The sequence below is a fragment of the Rhinatrema bivittatum genome, chromosome 5, assembly GCF_901001135.1.
Source record: "Rhinatrema bivittatum chromosome 5, aRhiBiv1.1, whole genome shotgun sequence".
Taxonomy (NCBI): domain Eukaryota; kingdom Metazoa; phylum Chordata; class Amphibia; order Gymnophiona; family Rhinatrematidae; genus Rhinatrema; species Rhinatrema bivittatum.
In genome coordinates, this window is record NC_042619.1 from 176441257 (window position 1) to 176462777 (window position 21521).

Sequence of the window (21521 nt, forward strand, 5' to 3'; positions counted from 1 at the left end):
AAACAAATGCAGATGAAAGAGAAAACAGGAGGACAGTAGGAAAGAGAAATTCTGATCTTCAGCAATACAGGATTCAGTAATTGAGATCTTAAACAAGTCAAACAGTCCAGATTTCCCAGGCGGGTCCTGGACTGTTGTAGCAGAATTTATGGAAATCAAATTAACAAGGTAAGAACATTTCTCCTTCCATATCATTTTGCTACACCAGTCCAGCGAATTCTTACAGGTGGGAAGTATCAAAGTCCCACTAATTGGGGGGGGGGGGGGGGGGGGGGGGGGGGGAGAGAGAGTAAGGGCCGCCCTGAAGATATCAGCTCTATAAGCTGCGTATCACAGCAATTGCCTTCGCCCAGAAAGCAGACTCAACTCTAGTAGACAGGGATTGTAGTCCGCCTCGTAACCGCTGTGACCAAAGTATCAACACAAGGCATCTGGAACAGGCATTGCATAGCCTCAGGAACCAAAAGGAATAACTAACAAAAGTTTCTTCTGTCCTTGAGACCAATCTTAGAGGCCTCCCATTCAGTTAAAACCATCTTCTCAACTTCAGGATAGAGAGGAAAAGCCCTGGAGAATTTACAGACCAGGCTGAAGCCTGCTCCACAACAGGATCCATTATACATAGAAACGACGGCAGAAGACCAAACGGTCCATCCAGTCTGACCAGCAAGTTTTGCATTTTTTTTTTCTCATACTTGTGTTACTCTTGGCTCTTAGTAACCTTTTGGTTCTATTTCCCTTCCACCCCCACCATTAATGAGAGAGCAGTGTTGGAACTGCATCTAAGTGAAATATCTAGCCCAATTAGTTAGGATAGCAACCGCCGCAATAAGCAAGCCACACCCACGCCCACCTGCCCACCCAGACTAAATAATTCAATCCTTGTTGGTTGCCTGTATATAAATCCACCTTTCTTCATTCCCCCTGCCATTGAAGCAGAGAGCTATGTTGGATATGCATTGAAAATGAGGTATCAGACTTTCTCCCTTGCCATTTGAAGCAGAGAGCTGTGCTGGATATGCTTGAAGTATCAGTCTTTCTCCCCTGCTGTTGAAGCAGAGAGCTATGCATTGAAAGTGAAGCATCAGGCTTATTTGGTTTGGGGCAGTAGCTGCCGTAACAAGCATGCTACTCCCCCGCTTTTTGTGAATGCAAATCCTTTTTTCCACATTTCCTCTTGCCGCTGAAGCTTAGAGCAATGTTGGAGTCACATTAACCATGTGTATGTTTATTGAATAAGGGTATTAACTCCAGGTAGTAGCCGTCATTCCCGCGAGCCACCCACTCTTCATTCACATCCTCTAGACTTTATGGATCCACAGTGTTTATCCCACGCCCCTTTGAAGTCCTTCACAGTTCTGGTCTTCACCACTTCCTCCGGAAGGGCATTCCAGGCATCCACCACCCTCTCCGTGAAGAAATACTTCCTGACATTGGTTCTGAGTCTTCCTCCCTGGAGCTTCAAATCGTGACCCCTGGTTCTGCTGATTTTTTTCTGACGGAAAAGATTTGTCGTTGTCTTTGGATCATTAAAACCTTTCAAGTATCTGAAAATCTGTATCATATCACCTCTGCTCCTCCTTTCCTCCAGGGTGTACATATTTAGATTCTCCAATCTCTCCTCATAAGTCATTCGATGAAGACCCTCCACCTTTTTGGTTGCCCTTCTCTGGACTGCCTCCATCTTGTCTCTGTCTCTTTGGAGATACGGTCTCCAGAACTGAACACAGTACTCCAGGTGAGGCCTCACCAAGGACCTGTACAAGGGGATAATCACTTCCCTTTTCTTACTCGATATTCCTCTCTCTATGCAGCCCAGCATTCTTCTGGCTTTAGCTATCGCCTTGTCACATTATTTTGCCGACTTCAAATCATTAGACACTATTACCCCAAGGTCTCTCTCCTGCTCCGTGCACATCAGCCTTTCTCCCCCCATCGAATACAGTTCATTCGGATTTCCACTTCCCATATATATGACTCTGAACTTCTTGGCATTGAATCTCAGCTGCCATATCTTCGACCACTCTTCCAGCTTCCTTAAATCCCGTCTCATTCTCTCCACTCCTTCCGGCGTGTCCACTCTGTTGCAGATCTTAGTGTCATCCGCAAAAAGACAAACCTTACCTTCTATCCCGTCCGCAATATCGCTCACAAAGATATTGAACAGGACCGGTCCCAACACAGATCCTTGCGGCACACCACTTAAAACCGCTCTCTCTTCAGAGAAAGTTCCATTTACCAACACACATTGCCTTCTGTCCGTCAACCAGTTTGCAATCCAGGCCACCACCTCGGCACTCACTCCTAAGCTTCTCATTTTATTCACCAGTCTCTTTTGCGGGACTGTATCAAAGCTTTGCTGAAATCCAAGTAGATGACAGAGGGCTCTTCCTTGATCCAATTCCTTGGTTACCCAGTCAAAAAATTCTATCAGATTTGTCTGACAGGATCTTCCCCTGGTGAATCCATGCTGCCTCTGATCCAGCAATTCTTCCGACTGTAGATAGTTCACTATTCTCTCTTTCAACAGCGACTCCATTACTTTTCCCACCACCGAGGTGAGGCTAACCGGTCTGTAATTACCAGCCTCTTCTCTGTTTCAACTCTTGTGACGCGGGATCACCACCGCTCTTCTCCAGTCACTCGGCACCACTCCCGTTTCTAGGGATCTATTAAACAGGTCACACAGTGGACCCGCCAGAACATCTCTGAGCTCCTTCAGTATCCTGGGATGAACTTCATCAGGTCCCATGGCTTTGCCCACTTTCAGTTTCCTCAGCTCTTCCCATACATTCTCTACTGTAAATGGCGTTACATCTACTCCATTCCCCTCTAGTTTAACTAGCAATGGCCCTTCTCCAGGGTTTTCTTTAGTGAACACAGAACTGAAGTATTTAATATTTCTGCCATTTCTTCGTCTCTCTCCACACATTGATCCTTTTTAAATTTCAATTTCAGTATACCACTGAACTTTTCTCCTTTCACTGATGTATCTGAAAAATGTTTTGTCACCTCTCTTAATCTCTTTGGCAATCCTTTCTTCCGCTTGACTTTTTGCCATCTTGATTACTTTCTTTGTCTCCTTCAGTTCTACCAGATATTCTTCTTTGTGCTTCTCCCTTTGGGATCCTTTGTATTTCTTGAAGGCTGTTCTTTTAGCCTTTATTTTGTCAGCCACCTCCTTGGAGAACCAGATAGGTTTCATTTTTCTTTTGCTTTTCTTTACTTTTCTAACATATAGATTAGTTGCCTTGGTAATTGCTCCTTTTAGTTTGGTCCACTGTTGTTCCATATCTCTCTCGTTCTCGCAGCCTACTAGTTCTTCCTCCAGGTACTTCCCCATTTCATCAAAGTCTGTGTTTTTGAACTGCAAAACTCAGGTTCATGTGCTTCTTTTCTGTATCCTATACAAACATAAAAAAAACACTTGGTCTATCAGAGCTGCAATTTAATTCTTACGAAACAAGCAGATGACAGAATCATCTTCTCTATTTAAAAAAAAAAAAAAACCTCACCTTCTTCCGTACAGGCACACCTCAGAGTCCACCTTGGCCTCAGGATCCCCAGAGGGTCCTCCGCCACAGGCAAGAGGCATCCATGAAGTTAGCATGGGGCACATTTAAAACTAATCGGAGAAAGTTCTTTTTTACTCAACGCACAATTAAACTCTGGAATTTGTTGCCAGAGAATGTGGTAAGTGCAGTTAGTATAGCTGTGTTTAAAAAAGGATTGGATAAGTTCTTGGAAGAGAAGTCCATTACCTGCTATTAAGTTCACTTAGAGAATAGCCACTGCCATTAGCAATGGTTACATGGAATAGACTTAGTTTTTGGGTACTTGCCAGGTTCTTATGGCCTGGATTGGCCACTGTTGTAAACAGGATGCTGGGCTTGATGGACCCTTGGTCTGACCCAGTATGGCATTTTCTTATGTTCTTATGTATCCTCTGTGAAATTTCACAGAAGCTGAGGTCTTCAACATCAGAGGAGCAATCGCAGGGGAAGCCTTGCACTTACCATAAGGACCCTGCATAGCACTGAAGGCCTGATGGAGGAAGCAAAAAAATTCAGACGTAAAGTCTTCACAGTCACCAGCATGATTGAAAGTACCCCAGATGCTAAGGTTTCTCAGTGACTGCCAAAACCAGGATAAAGGTGAACCGGTAGATGTAGTGCATTTGGATTTTCAGACAGCGTTTGACAAAGTCCCTAATGAGAGGCTTCTAAGAAAACTAAAAAGTCATGGGATAGGAGGCGATGTCCTTTCGTGGATTACAAACTGGTTAGAAGACAGGAAACAGAGAGTAGGATTAAATGGTCAATTTTCTCAGTGGAAAAGGGTAAACAGTGGAGTGCCTCAGGGATCTGTACTTGGACCGGTGCTTTTCAATATATATATATAAATGATCTGGAAAGGAATACGATGAGTGAGGTTATCAAATTTGCGGATGATACAAAATTATTCAGAGTAGTTAAATCACAAGCGGATTGTGATACATTACAGGAGGACCTTGCAAGACTGGAAGATTGGGCATCCAAATGGCAGATGAAATTTAATATGGACAAGTGCAAGGTGTTTCATATAGGGAAAAATAACCCTTGCTGTAGTTACACGATGTTAGGTTCCATATTAGGAGCTACCATCCAGGAAAAAGATCTAGGCATCATAATACAAATAGTCTAACTTCAGTAAGTCAGCCAGAGTGACTCACTGCTCTCTTGATTAACAAATGTTGGTCCCTATTCAAACCCAATCACACTACCTCAACACCTTTTCAAGGTGAGTAACTGAGCTGAACTATTCAACTTTTTTACTTAGGTATACACTGCTCCTAGCTTCTGGCTACTTTTTGGGTTTGTTTTTTTTGTGGGGGGGTTTTTTTCAATATAAACACTCAGTTTGTATTAAATACAAACATTCTGTTCTTTCAAAGTCTGCAGAACACTCAGTTCTGCAGACTTTTAAAAATAAACACACTACCTACTGCTTACTAGCTACCGTATTGACTATTTAAAAATACAAACAGTCTAACTTGTTTATTCACTGCCTTTCTGACTATTAAAGGCACAAACACACTAAATAATATTCCCAAATAGTTAACTTTGCCCCAATACTTTTAAAAAAGACAATGTCCCAAGCAAAAACTTACTGATTCCTTTCAGCACCAGCAAGGTGATCCTCTCCTCTCAGTGTTCCCATTGGAATGGACTTCCTCTCCTCTCAGTGTTCCACTGGAATGGACTTCCTCTCCTCTCAGTGTTCCCACTGGAATGGACTTCCAAGTTCGTCTTGATTGGCAGGGGAAGGGGTACTGGAGCCACAGAGGCCTATGAGTAATCTACCACAGCCACCATGGCCCGCACACATGAGGAACATACAGAGCCCAAAGCGAAGGCCTAGCATCTTGAGCCATGTGAAGCACAGTGGCAATCATGCTCTTTTGTCCATACTGGGATGATGTAAAGCTAAGTTCAATGAGAAAACCCCCTCCCTGTGCAGTACACTTACTCCACAGGTAGGGAGACTGCAAAAAATAACCTGTTAATAATACCAAAACCCTTCCTGGGTAAAGCTCAGAGCCAGTGTTATTCTGGGTTTTTTTTTTTTCCTGAGCTGTTACTTAAAGCAACAGGACTGGGGGGTGGGTTTGTGGAGTCATCTCTCCCAAACCCGGACAGTTATTAAGACTGATATCAAAGACCCCTTTTTAATTTTTATATAGAGAGAATTCCCTTCCCCTCCATCCTGACTCTACCAAGTTCCCTCTGGGACTGGCAGTCTCAGAGTTAGGCTTACTCTCTTGACAGAACCAAGGACTGGCTCACAGCAATATCAAAGGCTTCTCGAATCCTACTGCACCACCAGTGTGTCCTACCATCTGCTAGAAGCAAAGTATACTGGAGATCCTTTGAGCTGTTATACCTATAACATAGTGGCAATGATATCATACAGAAAGTCTTGGTGACCTGCCTCCATTTGCTGGGAGGGGGACATAACCTACCTTTAACGACTCTCTGGCCTGCTGAAGCAAGATGATATGGAATGGATATTTTTCATATAATTGTAGACAAATTCCAACCATAACCTTTGCATGAATGGGAGACGCTCAGGTGCAGGAGGTGGAAGTAATAGGTGTCCAACTCTAGAACATGACAGAAGTTTTAGGAATGGTATTCTCCATACTAAGTTGGTGTTAAATTTTGTGTCAAAGTTTCAGTGCTGATTTCTTCTGCACTAATAAACTCAATGCAGTACTTCTTGTCTTTGGAGCTTCTTGGCACCAGTGGGGATAGTTTCCTCTCTTTTTTACGGTCAGCACATGAGATTGGAGAACCGCAGTTATGGTACCTAGGATACACTGAGCTCCCTCTTTTTTGGTACTTTCCGTTTCTTTGTCCCCTGAGAGGACAACTGAAATTACAGCTTGAGCTCTCTGTATGAAAGAGTTTGAGGGAACAACCTTATACATGCTGTGCAGTTACTCACATCAAGCGAAGGGCCCAGGCAGTGGAGACAGTATTCATTGTAGTCAAGGCTGAAGTTTTATACTTGCACTTAACAGAGTTTGAAGGGTTTATTTCTTGATATGATGAAGGAAGATAGGAGAGAGCACAAAAATTTCCTTTCACTTTGGCAGAAGAAAAACTGCTGACAGACTCATGAAGCAGTGGCTGTGCATGCTCAGAACAATGTCTAGTCTTTTTGTGCGCAGAGAAAGCACGTTCTACACCAGCACCATTTGATATCGCTCACTTGCGTGACTGAATTAGTCCTGCTTGTCCATTGAGGGAAAAAAAAGACTAATGGTTTGGGAGCTGTACTACATGTCACTGTACAAGAGAACACAACATCAGATCTCTTGTCCTAAGTGTTCAGGCACACAGTGGAAGTGATACACATCTTCTGTCTGCTGCATGGCCAAGCCCTATTAACATTAGAGTCAGCTTCAGAGGAATCTTCTTGCACAGCTCTATCCCATTGGGGACCCCTTTTTTCCTAGCAAGTTTGGTATGGGAGAAGTGTGATCGAGAAATATACTATGACAATCAGAAATGTATTTGTTTTACCTGGTAGCACTACGACCATAGTTGGCCACCCAGCTGAGCCTGAAAATTTCTTTAATTCTATCCATGAATTGAGGCTTTCATGAATAGCAATCTGCTTTGGTCCAAATCCACAGCTCTGAATAGTTCTGACAGGAATCAGCAAGCGGAGGACATCCTCTGACTGTGCAGTGCCACACTGGGGATCAAACTCTATGGACATCCAACGGACACATTCTGGAAAAGTCACCTGAAATAAATCATAACCAGAAACTAACACACACTTTTAAGCACATATTCATAATTGTGTTTCAGTTTCAAAGTTTTCATTGCAATCTAAGCAGCTTTATAAATTTTAACCCTTCCTCCTCAATTTCTCACATTGTTAGGGCTAGTATAGTGCTAGGGTAGAAATGTATTTAAATTTATCATTCATATTTATAATACTGCTCCTTCAACAAGGACCCTGAGCATAAACCTAACATACAAACAAAAAAATAAGCTGCAGCTTAGCATTAGTAGTGCAGTTAGTTAGGTTAAAGATTCTCAGCCTATTCCTCTGCTTTATGTCAGTTTGTAGAAAAACACTTCGGAATGACATTATGAATGCACTTACTTTCCTACAGAAGAGAAGAAATTATGCCCAGCATAATGGAGATCTAACAACTACCTGCAAAAAGATACTCTCTCCAGATGCTAGCAAGCTATATGATTAACTCAAGAACAGTATATTCACTACAAGAGATGGTTCTCCCACATTTGCTTGCAGACATCTCGTCCCCCTTTTCCTGCAAAAAATAACCAGCTGCTATACCAGTTCAGTCAAACAATGAATCAAGTCTCTTCTAATAATTGTAACAATAATTGGAAAGACAAAACTTCAGATCTGCATGTAGAGACCATATATGGAATTGCAGCCATCTGGTGTGCAAGATTATAAAGAAACTAGCAAAGCCAAAAATTCAACAGCAGCATTAAAAGAAAATTTGGTCTTACCTGCTAATTTTCATTCCTGTAATACCACAGATCAGTCCAGACCAGTGGGTTATGCACTCCCACCAGCAGATGGAGGAAGAGAAAAAAAAAACTTTGAGACACTGCTATATACCAAGTGTGCCACCTGCAGCTCCTCAATATTGATTAATACCCAAGGCAAGATACAATAGAAAAACTTATAAAAACCCCATAAGGGCGAACAAGAAAATAAAAACTCAAGGGTTGGATTCCCATGAACTTGGAACCCCAGTTCCGGACCTTAGCTCATAACATTCAAAACGAATAAGGAATATCCCTTAGAGACTTCTTATATTCAACGGCTAACCACCAGGCAAGTCACTCTTTTGGCAGTTCTACCAGGGCGGGCCCTCTGGACTGCTCTGTGGTATTACAGGAACGAAAATTAGCAGGTAAGACCCAATTTTCCTTTCCTAGACATAAGCAGATCAGCCCAGACCAATGGGATGTACCAAGGTCTCACTACACCGGGTGGGAAACCAAAGATCCGCTCTCAGAAGCTTTCCCCAAAAACCATGCTCTCTGATGCCTGTACATCCAAACTGTAATGTTTTGTAAAGGTATGCACAGAGGACCAGACTGCAGCCCTACATATTTCTTCAGGAGATATCAACTGACACTCCGCCCAGGAAGCCGCCTGCGCTCTTGTAGAATGTGCTTTTAAACCAGCTGGAATGGACCGACCCTTGCCAATGTAGGACGAACAAATGTTCTCCTTCAACAGGCAAGCCAAAAAAGCCTTGGATGCCTTCTCTCCTTTCTTCGGACCCCCAAACACCACAAAAAGCTGGTCCGACTTTCGAAAGGAATTAGTGACTTTCAAATAATGGATCAGGACCCAGCAAACATCCAACAGGTAAAGGTCTCTACCCGACAACAAATCTCGAGACCAATCCGGAAATCCGGCAACTCCACGGATTGATTCACATTGAAGGCAGATACCACTTAGGTAGAAAGGAAGGTACCGTACGCAAAGACACTATCAGACGAAATGCGTAGAAAAGGATCCCGATAGGAGAGAGCCTGCAGTTCAGAAATATGTCCAGCAGAGCAAATGGCCACCAGGAAAACAGTCTTCAAAGTAAGGTCTTTTAGGGAGGCCCGTCCCAATGGTTCAAAGGGTGGAGCACAAAGGCTCGTAAAACCAGGTTAAGATTCCAGTCCGGACACAACTTACGAACTGGAGGGCAAAGAAGCTTTACCCCTTTTAGGAAGCGGACAATATCTGGATGGCTGGCCAGGGGCTTGCCACCTACCCAGCCGCTGAGGTACCCTAGAGCCAAAACCTGGACCCGGAGGGAATTATAAGCCAAGCCCTTAGACAAGCCCTGCTGCAGAAAGGCCAAAATGTGAGGAATGGACACCGAAAGCGGCACTACACCTTGCTGATCACACCAGGCCTCAAACACCTTCCACACCCTGACATATGCCATGGAAGTGGAGGGGCATCTAGCCTGCAGGAGGGTGGAAATCACCAATTCCGAATAACCCTTCATGTGTAACCGCTATCTTTCAAAAGCCAGGCCGCTAGAGAGAAGCGATCCTCCCGATCCGAAAAGATGGGTCCCTGATGTAGGAGGTCCGGGAGATGGGCCAGACGCAATGGACCGTCTGTTGCTAGCTGAATGAGGTCTTCAAACCAGGAACGTCGAGGCCACTCCAGAGCCACCAGGACCACTGAACTTGGATATGTGGCAAAGAACCCGACACATGAGAGGCCAAGGAGGAAAGGCATAGAGTAGAATCCCGGTCGGCAATTTCCACACAAGGGCGTTCAGTCCGACCAACCCGACCTCCTTCTTGTGACTGAAGAACCTTGTTTTTGAGTTGGCTCAGGTCGCCATGAGATCCAGCTGGGGGACCCCCCCCCATCTGGCGCAAATGTGATTCCAGGCTTCCCGGGACAGTTCCCACTCACCGGGATCCGCGCCTGTACATTGTCCACGCCTGCTAGTGAGAGGCCGCTATTCATTCTAGATGACACTCGGCGCAAGCAAAAAGGAGATGAGCCTCCCAAGCTATGGCTGGGCTCTTGGTTCCTCCCTGTTGGTTGAGGTATGCTACCATGGTGGCGATGTCCGAGAAGACGTGAACCATTCTTCCCTGAACCTGAGGCAGGAATGCCACCAATGCCCTGCAGACCGCTCTCATCTCGAGGCAATTGATGGACCAGGACCTTTCCAGCACAACCAGGTACCCTGGGCTGCATGATCCAGACACACCGCACCCCAGCCTTGGAGGCTTGCATCCGTCGACATGACCACCCAATCCGGGACTTCAAGGGGCATGCCCTTCTCTAAGTTGGTGTCCGATAACCACCACTCCAGGCTGGACCTGGCCTGCTTCGACAATGGTAATGGCAGCTGGTACTGCTCCGACACTGGGTTCTATCGAGACAGTAGCGCTCTCTGCAACGGACGCATGTGAGCGAAGGCCCACAGCACTAACTCCAAAGTCGACGCCATGGAGCCCAGAATCTGCAGATAGTCCCAAACTCTGGGGATCTGAAGATGTATGACGTGAAGCACTTGTTGCTGTAACTTGTTCCTCACAGCAGACAGGATGCACATCTTACCGATCTGAGTGTTGAAATAAGCTCCCAGATATTCCAAGGACTGTGATGGGATCAGATGACTTTTTGCACCATTGATCACCCAGCCTAGCGACTGGAAGAACTGCATTACCCGGTGGACGGCATGCAAGCAAACCTCCTCCAATTTCGCTCAAATTGGGCAATCATCGAGGTACGGGTGAACTAACACCCCCTCCTTTCGGAGGGCCGCCACCACAACTATCATCACCTTAGTAGAGGTGTGCGGAGCCATAGCCAAGCCGAAGGGGAGAGCTCGGAAATTGAAATGCTGCTCCAGAATCTTGAAAAGCTAGAATTGCTGATGATCGATCCGAATCAGAGTGTGGAGGTAGGCCTTGGTAGATCCGGGGAGGCGAGGAATTCCCCTTTGTGGACAGCCTCAATGACCGTTTCTTGGCGCCTCCATCTGAAAACGCGGAACCCTCAAGCTCAAGTTCACCTGCTATAGGTCCAGGATACGACGGAAGGTACCCTCTTTCTTTGGGACCACAAAATAAATGGAGTACCAACCCCTTCCCTGCTCATCCAGCAAGACTGGGACAATCACCTCCAGACCGAGCAACCTTTGCAGCATGTCCTCCACCATGGCTTGCTTGTTGCGGGAAATGCAGCGCGATTCCAGGAAAGCTTCCTTGAGCTGGCAAGAAAATTCTAAGGCGAAGCCGTCCCATTACTTCCAGTATCTACTGATCTGAGGTCATTTTGGCCCACTCCTCATAAAACTGGGACAGCCTGCCCCCGACCGCCACGCAAGAGGAGTGGGTGGGCCTGATCTCATTGGGCAGGCTTACCGGCTCCAGTTCCCTGGCTGGAGCCGCCTCTTGCAGACATGCTGGATCCCCAAAAGGACTGCTGTCGAACAGTGGATTGTCTGGAACTGGAGGAGGAGGGGTTGCCCCTCCCAGACCTGAATCTCCGAGAGTCCTGAAAATGGGCCCACAGAACAAAGGAATTTTTGAAAGGCTTCTCATCCTTGGGCAACTTGTTACCCATGGTGTCTCCCAGGGTCTTAATAAGCTGGTCTAGATCCTCACCAAAGAGAAGCTTCCGTCGAAAGGGAAGTTACATAACTGAGATATGGAGGATGCGTCCACTGCCCAATTTTGAACCCTCAGCAACTGCCTGGCTGCTACAGAAGAAACCATACTCTGGGCCGAGGTACGCACCAGATCATATAAGGCATCTGCCACATAAACGACTCTACCTCCAGCCGGGCCGCCTGAGGTTTCTGAATCCAACACAACAGGCGCGCTGCATCATGCTCGCACAGACCACCGCTGAAGACTCAAAGAGGAAAACTCAGTCGCTTAAGGTGAAGTTCCAGCTTGCGGACCTGCAGATCCCTTAGAGCCGCGGCTCCTGCCACTGGGATGGTAGTCTTCTTAGTGACCGCTGACACCGACGCATCCACCTTAGGAGTCTTAAGGCGCTCCAAATGTTCCTCGAGCACTGGATACAGTTTAGCCATAGCCCAGCCGACCTTGAGGCCTGCCTCCGGAGAGTCCCATTCCAGACTAATAAGCTTCTGGATTTTCTTCGGAATAGGGAAGGCCCTGGATGGGCCCCAGAGCTTGTCCAGGACTGGGTTAACCTCCTCATTATCAAATTCTTCCTGAGTAAGCTTCAGCCCCAATTCCTCCAGAACCTGAGGAATAAGGGGTCGCAACTCCTTCTTAAACAGACAAACCACGCGTGGATTGTCCCCTTCCACTCCAGGCTCCACCTAAATCAGATTGTCCCTGCCAGTATCAGATTTAGGGAGTGTGTCTCATCCGGATCTGCAGCGGCGTCCTCCTGGGGCGAGGGTATGTCTCGCCCCTGTGGGTTATCCGAGCCGTTGAGATCCCCATGGGCCAAAGTAGCACGTGAGATTCGAGAGTTGGCGTGTGACTTGGGGCATTTCGGGCCCCCCCCCCCCCACTGCCCTCCTGGGGTTTTCACTTCGCCGATTTCCTGACCAAGAAGGCCTCATGCATGAAGAGCACAAACTCGGGTGAAAAACCACCCGGGCCCGTCTCGTCAGCACTGGAATCAGACTTCGGGTCCCTCATGTCTCCCTGACCCAGTTCCCGCACTGCGGGGGGGGGGGGGGGGGGCGCGGGGTGACTTCCTGGGACTCCTTCCTGATAGTTGCAGCTGAGGTCTCAGGAGACCTGCCCCTGGAACCAGCCCCTGAAACTGCCACATACACGGCCTTCTTGGGCTTCAGCCGTTTAGAAGAGGCCCCCCCCGCAGCAAAGTGCACAGGGAGATGGAATCCAAGTAGGCCGACCACACACCACAGGCTTCTACCAGAGACTTTTCTGCCATTTTCACCACGCAACAAAGTCCCCAGGGACCCCCCGGGTAGGAAACAGTAGCGCTGCAAAGATCGCGCGGGAAAAACGCGATTTGTCAAAAATGGCGCGCGTGCCAAAATTAGCCCTGCCCCGCCAAGCAGACGCACAAGAAGGCAGCCAGCAACGAAGAAAAAACAAAAACAAAATGGCCCCCCCCGCGCTAAAATTAACTTGGCACCGCCAAGCAATCGCATACAGGGAAGCTCCTACCCCCGCCAGGAAAAGGCAAGCCCCGCAGCCCTGAAAGAAGCTACCTGCTGCCCCCCTCCAGAACCCTGCTGTGCTTGAGGGGCTGCCGGAGAGAAGACTGAAGCACCCAGCAGAGCTGCTGACGAAAGAAATCAGAGGGAAGAAACATTTTTTTTTCCTTTTAAACTTAACGAATCAATAAAGAAAACAACAAAACTTCCCCAAAGGGGAGCCAGTTGACACCCAGAGGGAGGCTTTGGACCACTGAGGGAGCCAGTCCCCTGGCCATCGGGGATCCCAAGACACTCGGGCTATCACTGCCAGGGGTATCCAACCCCCTGTTCGCCTGGCTCTACCCGAGGGATGGCCGAAAACGGAACCTGGCACCTCGGGGAGCAACCAACTCCAGAGAACTCAGCCAAGAGCTGCAGGTATGCACCACCATTATCTGCTGGAGACAGAGAAATGCTGAGGAGCTGCAGGTGGCACACTTGGTATATAGCAGTGCCACAAAGTTTTGTTCTCTGCCTCCATCTGCTGGTGGGAGTGCAAAACCCACTAGTCTGGACTGATCTGGGTATGTCCAGGAACACAAAACAGCAGCAACATTTACAACAGCAATAGACCAGACCTGCTCCCTGCACTTCCAACCAAAGGGGCAGATGCAAAACAGTGTGCTCAGCCAATCCGCACATTTTTATGATCATAAGTTAACGCCTGCTCAGAGCAGGCGATAATTTCTGAGCAGCCCAAAAAGATGTACAGAAAAGCAGAAAATACTGCTTTCTGTACATCCTCCAACTTAATATCCTCAGCAGATCTGTGTATCACGGATGCCTGGGCCAATCCGGAGCCACCAGGAATACTAGCCCCCTGTGGACTTCGATTCTGCGAATAAGTCTATCAAGGGCCACGGAGGAAAGGCATAAAGCAAATCTTTTCCGGCCAGATCTGTATGAGAGCATCGATGCCCAGAGATTACAGATCTCTCCTGCGCCTGAAGTAGCAAGGAACCTTCGCTTTGTGAGAAGTCGCCAGTAGGTCCAGAGATGGAAGGCCCCAGCGATCCACTATCAGCTGAAATGCCTCTGCGGACAACACCCATTTGCTGGGGTCCAGACTCTCCCTGCTGAGAATGTCTGCTCTTAGGTTGTCCTTTCCGATGATGTGGGAAGCTGAGATCATCTGTAGAGGTCCTTCCACTCATTCCATAAGTTGGTCTACTTCCTACGACACTTGCTGGCTTTTGCTTCCTTCCTTGGCGATTGATGTAGGCCACCGTCGTCACGTTGTCTGACATCACGCGGATGGATCGACCCTGTGGTCTGTGGCTGAACTGCAAGCACCTCAACCGAACCGCTTGGGCTTCCAGGCAATTGATGTTCCAGAAGGCCTCTCTGGCTGTCTCCAACGTCCCTGGGCCATCAGTTCCTGACAGTGAGCTCCCCAATCCTGGAGACTCGCACCTGTCATGAGAACCAACCAGTTCGAGGATGACAAGGATATCCCCCTTCTCAGATGATCCTCCTGCAACCAACAGATGTCCATCAGCAGGTGGAGATGAACCAAAGAGTCAAGACTGCGGGTTCCAACGAGACAGCAGTGAGCGCTGAAGAGCACGCACACGCACCTTCACCCACAGCATCACTTCCAGGGTAGCCACCATCAAACCGAGCACCTGCAGATAGCTCCACACCGTTGGCATATAGCATTCACCAACTGACATAGCTGGGACATCGACTTTTGAATCCGTGCGTCTGGCAGAAAAACCTTACCCAGCATCATGTCAAAGTGAACTCCCAGATACTCCAATGATTGAGAAGCTGGAGACTGCTCTTGGCCAGGTTCACCACCCAGCTGACCCCCTGCAGCAAGGAGATCACCTTGTTGGTTACCAGGTTGCTCTCTTCCAAAGACTTAGGCCAAATCAGCCAGTTGTCCAAGTACGGGTGCACCAGCATCCCATCTCTTCTCAACGCTGCTGCTATGACCACCAAAACCTTGGAAAACATTCTGGGGGTGGGGACTAGACCGAAGGGCAGTGCCCAGAATTGATAATGGCGACCCAGCACCGCAAAGTGCAGAAAATGTCGGTGCTTCAAATGGATGGGAATATGAAGGTAGGCCTCGGACAGATTCAGGGAAGTCAGAAACTCTCCCATCTGCACGGCCATTATCACAGAGTGCAAGTTTTCCATTAAAAAATGAGTCACCTGCAGATGATGGTTGACACTGAGGTCCAGGATGGGACAAAAGGAACCTTCCTTCTTGGACACAACAAAAATGAAATAGCACCCTGTATTTTCCTGAGACATAAGCACGGGAACCATAGCCCTCAGTCGGAGGAGCCGGAGAAGCGTACTCCACTGCCTGTTTCTTCTGTGGGGAGTGACAAGAAGACATCATGAACATGTCCAAAGGAATGCTGCGAAATTCTAGTGCATAGATTGCTGTATCACTTCCAGGACCCATAGATCCGATGTGATTTTGACCCACCTTTGATAAAACAGATAGATGTCCCCCTATCTCCCCCTCCCGAAGGTGCTTTGGCTTTATTGGGAAGCTTGGGACAGTCCGCCACCTGAGCCCGCTCCTCTCCTGGACTGTTGGGAACAAAAGGACTGAGACCTACCAAAAGGCAGAGTCCTCTGAAAGGCCGGGTTCCTGTAGGGACAAAATGCTGGAGCCTCTGAGATGACCCCTCACAGAAAAGAGGCACTGCAATCACTTCTTATCCTCCAGTAACCAGGGAAATGGAGATTCGCCCCACTTTCTTGCCAGCTTTTCCAACTCATTCCCAAACAAGAGTGAGCCTTTAAAGGGCATTTTAGTGAGATTAGCTCTAGAGGACGCGTCTGCTGACCAATTCCATAACCATAGCTGATGTATTGCCACCACCACTGAAGCCACTCCTGTGGCCGAGGTACGGACCAAATCCCAGCCCGCGTCTGCCAAAAAAAAGTGGCTGCGGGTACCATAACTGCTTTAGAATTCACTCCCGAATCATCCACCTCCTGAGAGAAAAGCAGGCAAGAACGTGTTACAACAGCGCAACAGGAAGAAATATGCAAGGTCATTTGCACTGAATCAAAGGCCTGTTTACGGATAGATTCAATCTGCTTATCATGCACATCCTTCAAGGTTGCTCCTTCCTCCATGGGGATAGTCATCCAGATAGAGACGGCGCAGACAAGAGCATCCACTCTGGGAAATGGCAAAAGCTCTCTCACCACTGGATCCAGAAGGTATAAGCCTTCTAGTGCCTGACCCCCTTTGAAACTTGCCTCCAGGGCATCCCATTCAAGATCAATCAATTCTTGAATGGCGTCCATAAAAGGAAAATAGGAAGGAAACCAAAATCGGATTCTTCTTCGGCTCTGACATAGAATCTGCCCCAGGCACTCCCAAAATCATCAAGGTGTAGGAAATTAGGGCCGGAAGTTCATCTCTATGAAAGAACCGTAACATGGTTCGATGTGGCTCCAAACCAGAAGGACTTTCCCCATATTCCAAGGAATCAGGATCCGCCTCATCATCCGTGCCATCCGGGTCCCCACCGGGAATACCCTTGGTGAACCGAGGCGTGCCACGGCGCTTAACCATAGGATTGGAAAAGGGAGGGGCCACTGGCTGAGGGTCTGACCTGACAGGAGAGGGTGAAGCAGAGGACTGCGCCTGAACAAAGGCCTGTAAATGCTGAAAAAACTCCACCCAAGAAAAAGCAGCTGGGTCCAGACCAAACCCCAAAGGTACTGGAGCAGGCCCAACTGAACTGCCATCTACTGTGGAGAAGCCAGTCAAGGGAGTACACCAAGATCTGGGGCACTTCCAGCCAAAGCTGTAACCAGCCCATTATCAGAATGGGAGCATCCAGGCTTAATAAAATCCAAAAAAGACAACTCTCCCTGAGCATCTGAACAGTGCTGACACATTTGAAGACAGGTCAGGCTGAGAAGCCCTAATATGACAGGCAACACAAAGAGAAAGACAGTTAGGCTTCCTGTTTACGGGCCCCACGAGCAGCGGTAACTGTGCATTCAAACGGCTCACGCTTAAAAAAGATGTGCACACAAAATCAAGGCACCCAGGAATGAAGCACGGCAAGGCGCATGCCCTACTAGTGTGCCCAGATGGTATATATCACCATGTCCAAAAATGTTGTGAGCGCAAAAGTCACACCTAGTGTGGCACCCAATGCATGCACAGCTAACACACTGCACACACACAGATGTCCTGTAGGAGGCAATAAGGGACGCACAGGAGCGTGCAAAAATGCTGCCGTGGCCTACCACGCAATGTGCCAAAAAAACTGCAGCATGGCCTAGCCCACCGAGGCCGTTCAACCCGCCAGGCTGCCCAGTTCCCCTAACCCCAACAGGAGCAGGAACGATGTCAGAATGGCACACCGGAGACCAAAGAAAGTCCCAAAATCCCCCGTCTCTGTAAGTAGTTTCCTTTTTTTTTAAATTTTTTTAAACTTACCAGAGCTCAGCACTTACTGGCTGAGTATAGAGACAGCCTCTGGCTGCGGGGGAAGAGGGCATGTGCCATTACCACCACCCTCAGCTTCCTGCACCCGCTGCCTTTCAGCTGCACAAGCAGCAAAGTCCATGCTGGGAACCAGCCACCGGACCAAGGCACACCTCTGAGGGACCACGGAAATCACCTCAGGAATATCTCAACTGGGGGTGGGACCTTTAGGTATCACCGCAGGAAAGCAGGGCTTTCATTTCTCAATTTAAAATTCTCATTCCAAAATTCACAGCAATCCCCAAAGGGAAATGCACGTCCAGCATCTGCTAGAGACGGAGAATATTGACAGGCTGGGGTCACTGCAGGAGTATATATACTGTCAGCTTGCTCCGTCTCCATCTGCTGGCAGGGGAGCATAACCCGTTGGTCCTGAGTCCATCTGTCTACACGCTAGGAAAGATCTTTCTTGTGCACCTGCTTTCCCACCATGTATGTCAACAGATGATTATTCCAGTTTTTATCAATGAAAATAAATCTTTTGAGGAGAAATATGTTACCTTGTAGTGAGTGACGCTTGCTGGTTTGTAGGGATGTTCGCTCTCTAAGACAGCATAGTGATTGGAGGTAGTGCAAGCAGAGAGCTGCTCAGGCTGGTTCCCAGTGGTGCTATCTGTAGACTGATTTGGATTGAAGGCAGGAGGTGCATACTTCTGGTTCAAAATGGCTACAGAAGGAAGTAATTGTTGAACTAGGCCAAAAACTTCAACAGCAGCCTACAAAAGGGAAAAAGAATTAATGAATAAATAGAATCAGGAAAGTAGAAATAAGATTGCTTAATGAATAATCAATATGTGTCTTATGAAGTGAACTTCTTTCCCACAGGCTTATCTGTTTACATATGACTTTGACCTTGTCACATAATATAAGCAGCCACAGCTCTGTATGGGTTGATTTCCAATCAGGAAATAATTTTGAGGGCTGTCAGCATGATAATGGAGATCTTTGTATCTAGCAGTTTTGACATTTAGAAGTGCCATTTAACCTGGACTTGCCCCATGGATCATGTAGTAGGAAACTTAAGTTGATCTCCTATCTGACTTAAGACTGACATACTTAAACGCAGCATGTGAAGGTGGCTACCACTACTATGGTGACTCAATCACTAAGCACCATGAGGTTAATGTGATCAAAGAAACAGTTACTCTTTGCTTACATTTGCTGTCCAAACTAACATACTGCCCAAATATAGGACAGTCTCAAACATAAGACAACCTCCTGTTTCTGGAGGTATCACATTAGAAAACCTTACAACCACATGTTTCTCTTACTCTCTTCCCCCACCCCTCAATCTAGACCTATTCATTGAAGCTTCTGGGGCCAGTCCTGAGTCTGACAGCAGCAACAGCACAATGTGAGAGGTTGCAGGGATTGAGCTGGCACACACCTAGCAGTGAGTATGCATCTGTTCAGTCTCCATGATGCCTCTCCTAAGGAGGAATTTCATATCTGTTAATTTCCTTTCCTTTAGTCCTGCTGCAATAGTCCAGGCAAGTGAGTTATTCCTTTCTACCAGCATACAGAAGTAGAGAGCACAGCTTTCTCTGAACATAATCAGCTACTTATGTGGAGCAATCGAGAAAATTCCTCAGTAACCTTGTAATAAAGCACTAAATGCATCCCAAATATTAATAGATAATAAATTTATAACAAATTTCAGAACCAGATCCTCTGACAGAGCCATCTCTCTGTAACAGAAGGTAATGCAGAGTTACTTACCTGGAACAGATGTTTGAGGTTCCTTGATGCTGATGCATCAGTCTTAACCACGTGAAGAGTCATTCCATGATATTGAGCTGGATTTTATGCTTTTTTGCGTTATCTGGGCGTACTTGCTGCAACCAGAGACATTTTGCAATGCCTCCAGGCAGAGGACACATCTATATCATGGGGGATCTGTGATAGATATGGCCCTTGTGCATTGCTTAAATTCATACGCGGATATGTCTTGAAATAAAAGGGACACAATGTCAAAATTGATGATAACAGCTCTCTACGGCCAGCGAGCACAGAGCACACTGTCGCCCCATAGACTGACTGCGAAATAAAACTTACCCCAAAATGTTGAGAAATCTGGCTGATGATAAAGGGGAGAACCGGAAGGCACCCCACATCAACACATGATCTCTCAAAAAAAAAAAACCAGCGAGAAAAACAAACTTCTTAAAGAAGTTCTGAGACTCAATTTGCCACAACACGAGGCTCCGCAAAAAAGAAGAGACCGAGGGGACCCCGTTCCCTGGAAAAGAAGAGACTGAGGGGGCCTTGGTGGATATGTAGTACAATGGATGCTCAGAGAGGCTCAGTCAAAATTCTATAATCTTTGATGTAAGTTTTCTGTGCCATGCTCCATCAGATGTTGTTATCCATTTGTTAGGACTAACATCCTGCTGTCCTCTGAAAAAATATAAAAACTTACACATGCCTTGTAAAATTCCTGAGAACAGACATTTCTGATCATCCATATGATCTGGAAGAAACATGTCCTCTGCCTTAACATGGCGAACTTACTGGGATGGTCCTGGGCTGGTACAGCAGAACGAAAGGAAAGGAAACTACTGTAAAATGTCGCCTTCCTCCTCATCCTGCTACACCAGTCCAAACAAATGTGAAGTTCCAAAGCCCATCTAATCTGGGAGGAAGTAAGGGCCACTTTAAGGACACCAACTTTAAAAACTGCATCTTTCCTAGCCCTAACAAGAGTTCAAAAAGAGGATCAAGCAGCCTCTTTACAATATCCTCTGGTGCAATAGCCACAGGTTTGGCAGAGGAAAAGCCCTGGTAGATTGAGATTGGAGAACAGACAGAACTTAATGATCCTTGAGTATGTATTCTGAGGAAATAGTGTCCTTAATTCATTTGGCCAAGGTAGTTTGGAAGCTGCCTCACCCTTGCAAGAACCTCCAAACATCACAAATAGCCTAGCCAACCACAGAGAGGAATTAGTAACTGCCAAATATCTTAGAAGAACACGACAGACATCTAAAAATCTCAAAGATCTGCTTGTACCCTGACTCTCATTCTTGAAAAAGCCGGGAGGCAAATGGACTCGTTCAGATGAAATACTGAAAGTACCTTGGCTAAGAAAGAAGGAAATGGATGAATAACCAAAACAGAAAATATCAGGAAAGGATCCTTGCAGAAGAAGCCCCAAACCCATTTTGTGCAAGACTTTAACCATAAAGGCCCAGTGTACATGACTGAAGGCCATCTCAGCATTAATAGATAATAAAAGTGCTGAGAGAACCTCCATCTGTACAATCCAGATCAGATTCAAACTTTTCCTGTTATCTGCCACTTGCCGCCCAGGAGTAAACCCCGACTGGTCTTTACCCACCAACTCCTGAATTACCCAGCCTAATAATGTGGCTCATATTTTTGCCAGAATTTTTAATTCTAGGTTCAAAAAGGATATAGGCCTATAGGAGCTACAAAACACAGTGCCCTTACCAGACCTAGAGATTAATATAATCCCGTCCAGGTTCATGAAAGCAGGCAAGTTCTGAGACACCAACAGAAAATTTAAAAAGTTTAACTATAGGCTGAATCAACAGATCACTAAATTTTATTTTTTTTTATAAAATTTTGCGATGAAACCATTAAGTCCTGGTGACATTCAATTTTAATTACTTGATAGCTGCCAAAACTTCCTGTCCAGAAATGTCTTTGCCCAATCTCAACTGAATTTCCTGAGATATTACAGGAAGCGTCATTTGATTTAAATAATGATCGATCTCCATATCCTGTATGGAACGGTCCATGTCTATAACTCATCAAATTCTGACAAATTACTCTTATTAAATCATTAACAAA

General features: G+C 46.7%; 1 protein-coding gene across 1 annotated transcript in view; it reads right to left on the reverse strand.

Moving 5' to 3' along the window:
* Nucleotides 1–21521, reverse strand: part of MYCBP2 (MYC binding protein 2) — a 1075853-nt gene that overhangs the window by 573191 nt on the left and 481141 nt on the right. Inside the window, 2 exon segments of the mRNA XM_029603038.1 lie at nt 7068–7293; nt 18209–18424. Of these exon segments, the coding sequence (XP_029458898.1) occupies nt 7068–7293; nt 18209–18424 (442 nt within the window).